Source organism: Myotis davidii, unplaced genomic scaffold (genome assembly GCF_000327345.1).
Source record: "Myotis davidii unplaced genomic scaffold, ASM32734v1 scaffold433, whole genome shotgun sequence".
In the NCBI taxonomy this organism is placed as follows: domain Eukaryota; kingdom Metazoa; phylum Chordata; class Mammalia; order Chiroptera; family Vespertilionidae; genus Myotis; species Myotis davidii.
In genome coordinates this window covers 1,220,836-1,229,312 of record NW_006293776.1, presented here as the reverse complement: position 1 = coordinate 1,229,312, position 8,477 = coordinate 1,220,836, and the positions used below count along the sequence as shown (strand labels likewise).

The 8,477-nt window shown below is 48.6% G+C and overlaps 1 protein-coding gene across 1 annotated transcript in view; it reads left to right on the top strand.

Moving 5' to 3' along the window:
* NR4A2 (nuclear receptor subfamily 4 group A member 2) overlaps positions 1-6,090 on the top strand; it is a 7,930-nt gene extending 1,840 nt beyond the window's left edge. Inside the window, 7 exon segments of the mRNA XM_006767373.2 lie at positions 456-1,132; positions 1,135-1,245; positions 2,038-2,167; positions 2,553-2,716; positions 3,598-3,800; positions 4,182-4,360; positions 4,507-6,090. Coding sequence (XP_006767436.2) covers positions 458-1,132; positions 1,135-1,245; positions 2,038-2,167; positions 2,553-2,716; positions 3,598-3,800; positions 4,182-4,360; positions 4,507-4,763 — 1,719 coding nt within the window. The 5' untranslated portion in view covers positions 456-457 and the 3' untranslated portion in view covers positions 4,764-6,090.
* Positions 6,091-8,477: the final 2,387 nt, after the last annotated feature.

Genomic DNA, 8,477 nt, shown 5'->3' with positions numbered 1-8,477 from the left:
CGCCCAATTCCCTAAATATCAAGACCAGGGGCAATGCGATCTTCCTCAGCAGAGCCTGTAACTTAAGGTTTTCTAACCCGTCGCCTTCGGAAACAACTTTCTGCTTGTGCAGTTCAACTTCATCTCTAGGATGAGCTTGCTGAACCCGAGCTGCAGAGGGAGAGGCTCATTTGAGCTGGGTTGTCCATGAAAGGGGGTCGAGGGGGAGGCGTTTGAAAAGAGCCGGGGAGACCCTCCATGGCTTCCCGGCCCTGGGTCTTGATTTGATCAGCCTTTTCCCGTTGCCCCGCACTGTCTAGCTCCGCAGCCTTCGCGGTCCCCGCCCTTCCCCTCGCGCCCCTCCGCGCTCTCTGACCGCCGCGGGCTGCCGGGGCAGCTCCAGGTGAGCCCGAGCCCGGGAGGAAGTGTTCAGTTGACCAGGCTGAGTGTACATTATTCCCCTGTTTCATTTCCAGCCATGCCTTGTGTTCAGGCGCAGTATGGGTCCTCGCCTCAAGGAGCCAGCCCCGCTTCTCAGAGCTACAGTTACCACTCTTCGGGAGAATACAGCTCCGATTTCTTAACGCCAGAGTTTGTCAAGTTTAGCATGGACCTCACCAACACTGAAATCACTGCCACCACTTCTCTCCCCAGCTTCAGTACCTTTATGGACAACTACAGCACAGGCTACGACGTCAAGCCACCTTGCTTGTACCAAACGCCCCTGCCCGGACAGCAGGCGTCCATTAAGGTAGAAGACATTCAGATGCACAGCTACCAGCAGCACAGCCACCTGCCCCCCCAGTCCGAGGAGATGATGCCGCACTCCGGGTCGGTTTACTACAAGCCCTCCTCGCCCCCGACGTCCGCCACCCCGGGCTTCCAGGTGCAGCACAGCCCGATGTGGGACGACCCGGGCTCCCTCCACAACTTCCACCAGAACTACGTGGCCACCACGCACATGATCGAGCAGAGGAAAACGCCCGTCTCCCGCCTCTCCCTCTTCTCCTTTAAGCAGTCGCCCCCCGGCACCCCTGTGTCGAGCTGCCAGATGCGCTTCGACGGGCCCTTGCACGTCCCCATGAACCCGGAGCCGGCGGGCAGCCACCACGTTGTAGACGGGCAGACCTTCGCCGTGCCCAACCCCATCCGAAAGCCTCGCGGGGCTCCCCCTCCAACGAGGGGCTGTGCGCGGTGTGTGGCGACAACGCGGCCTGCCAGCACTACGGCGTGCGCACCTGTGAGGGCTGCAAGGGGTTCTTTAAGGTGAGCAAGGACAGGGGCTGAGGACGCAGGCAGGGGCCCCCTACAGCCTGGAGCCTCGGTGTGCGCGCTCCGCCTGGGTGCAGGCAGCTCAGCTCCCGCTCGCCCCGGAAGGTTCTTTTCCCGGGGTCTGCAGAGGTGGCGGTGGAGGCATCCGGGTGCCTGCCTGAGAAAAGAAAGCGGGGAGACCCCGAGACCCGGAGATCCCGAAATCCGGGGTCGCATCCCCCGCACAAAGCCGACCCGGCAGGCCTCCGCCCCAAGTTGCTGGAGCTGCGAGTTGGAAGAGGGTCATTTGCATGTGCGCAGAGCTGTCTTTTCTGTTCAGATTGAAATTGGTTAGGACAGAGAACCGTGTCTGAGCTAACCAAGTGGAACAGAATTCCCTATGGTCAAATTAAGTGATCTCTTTATTTCGCCATCCTGATTGAATAATCTTATCATTTTAAATAGAGAAGGTCTCCAAGGAATGTAAATAATATGAATGCCCACGGATTTGTATTTACTGAGCGTCTCCTACTCCTTCTCTTGGCATATAAAACACAGCAAGGAGCGGCAAGGTTAGCTCAAATGTTAACGCTATCAATTTTCTTCTGTAACATGCCCTGGGGGAGGAAAAAGAAAGGAAAGAGAAAGGAAAAGGAAAAAAAAGAAAAGAAAGCAGTTATGTATATGTGTTTGTTTGTGGCAAGGGAGTGTAGACCCGTCTTTCAGAAATTGTTTTTGTATTCCTTGGGTTGCTGGCTTTTCAAGAGAAAATTAATTTTTGGCCTTGACTGTCTTTTTGTTTTGCAGCGCACGGTGCAAAAGAACGCAAAGTACGTGTGTTTAGCAAATAAAAACTGCCCAGTGGACAAGCGGCGCAGGAATCGCTGTCAGTACTGCCGGTTCCAGAAGTGCCTGGCTGTGGGGATGGTCAAAGAAGGTAGGTCCGGGCGAGCGGCCCACTCCGAAGTCTGTGCCCTTGGAGAGCGCTGCCCCCACTCTAACCCCACTTTCTACAGACAGAGCCAGGGGTCTCCCGGCCCCCCCATCCGCGTCCGGCCTCCACACGGGCAGCTGCCTGCTTGCCCATCCTGCCCTAGAGAGAGCCGACAGGCTCTTCTCGTCTTTTAACTATACGACCCATTTGGAAGAAGACATAAAACAGCCCCGCGTTTTTTACGCTTCTCGTCAGTAAAGGCTTTACAAGCAGTGGGGCCCAGTGCCTCCCGGCCGCACTCCCCCCAGCTGCAGCCACCCCCGGGAGGGGCCAAGGAGGCAGCTGGGTCCCCCTAGGCCGGCGACACTAACCGGCTCTTTCTTTGCAGTGGTTCGCACGGACAGTTTAAAAGGCCGCCGAGGTCGTTTACCTTCCAAACCGAAGAGCCCACAGGAGCCCTCTCCCCCCTCGCCCCCGGTGAGTCTGATCAGTGCCCTCGTCAGGGCCCATGTCGACTCCAACCCGGCTATGACCAGCCTGGACTATTCCAGGGTAAGATGCTGGAGGGGGGTATCATGTGGACAAACCGACAGATGGGCAGGAACCCTCCCCACTCCCATCACTAACCCCCAGACTCAGGATAAAAGGAGGCAAGCAAGACTGTGTCCTCATAGCTCTGGGGAGAGCCACAGGAGGCGGGCAGACCCACAGACGAGTGTAGACAGGAGGACAGTGCAGCGGAAGGAAGAAGTGCTAGGCCAGGGTGGTCAAACCTCTTCGAGCCCCTTTCCCAGCACCACATACTCAGACGCTAATGCCTCTGATGGCCACACCAGAGGCTGCGTGAGAAGCCCCCACTAGGATGTATTCCTAACCTTCCACAGAGATGCTTTAATCCTCACCCTCTCTGGCACAGTCAGGGTGGGGGCTGCCTGCTTGGGGATCGGGGAAGGGAAGGACAGTGGGTCCCAGGAATAGCAGTGGGGTGGGGGATCAAGTGGTCAGAGTCTTCTTTTACCCCAGCTGTGAGGAATGGGAGGGCTTTAATTGGAGGAAGTATGTTGGGCAAACTCAGAAGTCACGGCAATTTTATTAAGATTTGCAAAGGGCGCCTCTGCTCGAGACCCACTCTGGGACTGGCATGAATACTAACACGTCAATTGTTTTGTGGAGATAAGAGTGAACGTTTCCCAGGGCTGGATGGCACTGTATTTAGTCTGTATGGAAATGGTAATTTACATATTTAAAGCAGCGACCTCATAGCACCATCCCTAATTGAATTAATTGCCCCGGAACATCTAATTTCCTTACTGGTCAGAGAGAGGTTTAATTGTTATAAAAACCTGGCTCCACTACTAGAAACGGGGTTAGCAATTTCACGGGTTATATATTTTAGAGAACCTCATTAAGTGCTTTTTAAAATGAAATTCCAGTTCCAGGCGAACCCTGACTATCAGATGAGTGGAGATGACACCCAGCATATCCAACAATTCTATGATCTCCTGACTGGCTCCATGGAGATCATCAGGGGCTGGGCCGAGAAGATTCCGGGCTTTGCTGACCTGCCCAAAGCTGACCAGGACCTGCTTTTTGAATCGGCTTTCTTAGAACTATTTGTGCTGCGATTAGCATACAGGTAACTGAGGAAGTAATCAGGGAGGTTGGGAAAGAAGGAAGAGAGCAATCAAGACAAGAAAAGAAAGAGGGAAAAGGAAATGAAAGGAAGGAAAGAGAGTGGTCAGAATAAGGGGAACAGAGGGATAGGATAATAGAAAAAGGTAGAGAAGGGAAGGAGTGAGCCCAGAAGTCTTGGATGAATGTCATGGAGGTGGGATAGGGGGCGTTCTTGATTGTTATGAAATTGAACCCTTTCAAGGTCTACTGGTCTACATTTTATTAACTCTTCGGTAATTAGGTGCCTCTTAAATCCCTCATTTATTGCTCTTCAAGTAATTAGTTGTTTAGCTTTTCTCTCTCTCTTTTTCTCCCCCCTCTCTCTCTTTGGTATTAATTGCAGGTCCAACCCAGTGGAGGGTAAACTCATCTTTTGCAATGGGGTGGTCTTGCACAGGTTGCAATGCGTTCGTGGCTTTGGGGAATGGATTGATTCCATTGTTGAATTCTCCTCCAACTTGCAGAACATGAACATCGACATTTCTGCTTTCTCCTGCATTGCTGCCCTGGCTATGGTCACAGGTCAGTACCATAAGCACAAGGCTCTTCTCCAAAACTGTCCAGCAGGATTTGTCCCAGTTTCCCCTTGCCTCCCATCTTCCTGGGTTTTGCCAGCTAGCTAACTGTTTTTCCCATTCTTCTTTTGTTTCTGATTGTGTTTTCTGCAGAGAGACATGGGCTCAAGGAACCCAAGAGAGTGGAAGAACTACAAAACAAGATTGTCAATTGTCTCAAAGACCACGTGACTTTCAATAATGGGGGTTTGAACCGCCCCAACTATTTGTCCAAACTGTTGGGGAAGCTCCCAGAACTCCGTACTCTTTGCACACAGGGTCTACAGCGCATTTTCTACCTGAAACTGGAAGACTTGGTACCACCGCCAGCAATAATTGACAAACTTTTTCTGGATACTTTACCTTTCTAGACCTCCTCCCATGCACTTCAAAGGAACTGGAAAGAACACCTAAAACTGTCCAGAGGGGGCAAGTCACAAGGGCAGAGATAACCCCTTGAGCTGTCTCAGCTCTAGCCATCCCACCCCTTCCATAAACCCCCAGCCCCTTGACCCTTAAAGGAAAACAAAAAAAAAAAACCACAAAACCAGAAAACAAAAACTGTTGCTATTTCCTAACCTGCAGGCAGAACCTGAAAGGGCATTTTGGCTCGGGGCATCCTGAATTTAGAACATGGACTACACACAATGCAGTGGTATAAACTTTTTATTATCAGTTTAAAAATCAGTTAAATGTTCAGGAGAAAGATTCCTAATGTATGATGGGAAATGTTTGGCCACATTTGGTTGTTGCAGTTAAGAGAAATGTTACACACACACACACACACACACACACACACACATCGTAAGGGGACCCATAAGTATTGCCCTTTAAAAGACTTCAAAGTTTTCTGCTGTAAAGAAAGCTGTAATATATAGTAAAACTAAATGTTACGTGGGTGGCATGAGTTGAAGAAGGCAAAGGCTTGTAAATTTACCCAATGCAGTTTGGCTTTTTAAATTATTTTGTGCCTATTTATGAATAAATATTACAAATTCTAAAAGATAAGTGTGTTTGCAAAAAAAAAATAAAAATATAACTACACAAAAAAGGGACCAGCATGTTGATTCTAGGTTGAAATGTTATAGGCACTTGCTACTTCAGTAATGTCTATATTATATAAATAGTATTTCAGACACTATGTAGTCTGTTAGATTTTATAAAGATTGGTAGTTATCTGAGCTTAAACATTTTCTCAATTGTAAAATAGGTGGGCACAAGTACTACACATCAGAAAATCCTGACAAAAGGGACACATAGTGTTTGTAACACCGTCCAACATTCCTTGTTTGTAAGTGTTGTATGTACCGTTGATGTTGATAAAAGAAAGTTTATATCTTGATTATTTTGTTGTCTAAAGCTAAACAAAACTTGCATGCAGCAGCTTTTGACTGTTTCCAGAGTGCTTATAATACACATAACTCCCTGGAAATTACTGAGCACTTTGAATTTTTTTGTTTTTTTTTAATGTCTAAAATTGTCAGTTAATATATTATTTTATGTTTGAGTAAGAATTTTAATATTGCCATTTTCTGTAGTATTTTTCTTTGTATATTTCTAGTATGGCACATGATATGAGTCACTGCCTTTTTTTCTATGGTGTATGACAGTTAGAGACACTGATTTTTTTTTCTGATAAATTCTTTCTTTGAGAAAGACAATTTTAATGTTTACAACAATAAACTATGTAAATGAACAGAACTTGGTCTTCTTTCTGGGTGAGGGAAAAGATAGCAATATACAATAGATAGAGTTGGAGTTTGATTTGGGATAGGTCACTTATTCAACACCTGAGTTTCAAACTGACAGCCTAGATTCTGTGCTGGCAAAAGGAACTGGGGGATTGAACTAATTTCCAGAGATTTCAGTTCAATATTTTCTCCTAATCAGAATTTTCCATTGTGGCAACCTACATTTATCAGAAGCAATCGAGAATATCTCCACTCTTCTGTTAAGTTGGCTGATAGGTGCAGCTTCCAGAGGGAAGTTCAGGAGGCCAAGCAGCTTTTGAACTTTTGCAAGGTCCAAAGTCTTGTCAAGTTTTTGTCTGGCACGATGTTTAGGAAATACCTTATTAAGATTCAGGAAGTCAACATGGATGTGAAGTATGCTGTAGTTAATCTCAGATTTTTCTAATTCTTCTACTTAACACTTGTGAAGAGTCGGTGGAAGGACAAGCATTCAGGGCCCTTTGGGCCTTGAGTCAGTGGTCTTTGACGTAGAGCAGAACTGTGAGGAGACATTTCTTAGGACTTTTTCTTCCATGGTTGGTGATGAGGTCCAGTTTGTAGTTTTATAATAATATTTCACCTTAAAAGTTTTCTCAAATAAATAATAAAATACCCGTTTGTCAGGTCCCAGGTCTGGTATAAGTAAGTTATATCACAGCCTCTAGGATTCCACAGCCTCAACTTTTATCAAGAAAGTAACTTTATGCTGTAGAAGCCGCTTCAGTCCGAGCTGCCTCTCAGCCCCAGGCCCTGCGCAGCTGTCCACTGAGTTTCGCCTCAGGACAGCTGTGACTTCATAGAGAGCCGGACATGGGGACCGCCTTCTCCACTGACCCCGGGGAATTCCCGACCTCGTTCGGGCCACTGAAATTTCCAGTATTATTGTTCTTAAACAACAGAGTTAGAACAGTAACTTACCTTGAGATTCCTCAGGTTATTTTTACTTTGCCTCCCCGCCCCTTTAAAAAGACGCGTTTTGCGGGTGGGTTAAAGAGAGAAAGCAGGTTTCCTTGTCATTGAGGTGGTTTTTAGGAGTGGCATTTCTCTGCAGGTAACTGAGGGGGAAAAGTGGGTGACCACATAAGAGATGAAATATAAGCGACATGTTCCCTTTCCTGGCTTGGTTGAATAGATGAGGCTTGCCTTTTTTATTGTCACAACTTCTCCAACCATCGCCGACACTAATAAGCAGAAGAACGCTCTTTGGAAATGCCGCAAGTCGGTAGAGCCGTCAGCCCTCACCTCCCAGGTGTCTGTAGCCAGACAATGACTTTCCGACTCAGAATCCCCGAGAGTTGAACCCAGAAAGGAACTCTGTTGCCGATTCTCCCTCAAGGAAGCCGTTGTGCATCACCCCAGGCCAAGAGGTGCCAGGTGGTGCGCCTCTCTCCCGAGACTTTGGGGTGAAAGGAGGGAGGGGTGGCCCTCTCCCAATGGCCGCGTGCGCACGGCACCGCCTCCGCATGCATTCAGTTGTCAAATCCAAGTTGCCGGGTGGCTAGTGCTTTTCTGCTTCACAGTTACTGACTCGCTTTCCAACTCCAGGCTGCGCGTCCGGGGAGTGAGGGTTGTGAGCCTCGCACGCATCTCCCCTGGATCTGCTGAGATCCGCGCCGCTGAGGACTTTTCCTGTCCCAGTCTTTCCAGGGGTAAAACTCCGGAAAAGCCACAGACACGCCGCATTGCAAAAGCGAGCCTTCGCATAAAACTTCTTTGGAAAGAGAGGAAAACTTTATGATGGGGGCCTCATTTCTCACTCCTCTCCCAACGTCCTTTTAAGAATGTCAGTTATTAGATCAACCGTAGGACTTGTATACATGTATATAAGCCAAACCAATGGACATGGACAACAGGGGGATGGGACCGTGAGTGTGCGGGGCGGGGGGGTAGGTTGGGGATTAATGGGGGGGAGGAGGACACATTTGTAATACCTTAACTAATAATAATAATAGTAAAAAAAGAATGTCAGTCATTGTGTATCGTTCCAGCGATGGAAATACATAATCATTGTTCCGAAGACTTGACCATACATTTTTCAGCCCAGGGAGAAGGTCTAATTTTAAATCTTCTGGACCCACTTTGAGTGGTTGCTTAGAGGGCCCTGACTTTATGGAGAGATGCCCTTAACTCAAAGCACAAAGCTGCGCTCCCACCTACTTGTTGGGCTCTGCCTCTCTGCGGTCTGACGGCCGCAGCGGATTCCCTAGGTGCCCAGGCTGCTCTCGCTCTGGCCTTCCATTTTGGGGGTGGGGAATCTCTGGTCCTGATTCTAACAAGAGAGAGATGCCTGGCTCAGGGAGCCGATAGCACCCTGCGATGGCAGCGGCACCCAACCACCCTGCCCCGTGTATTTCT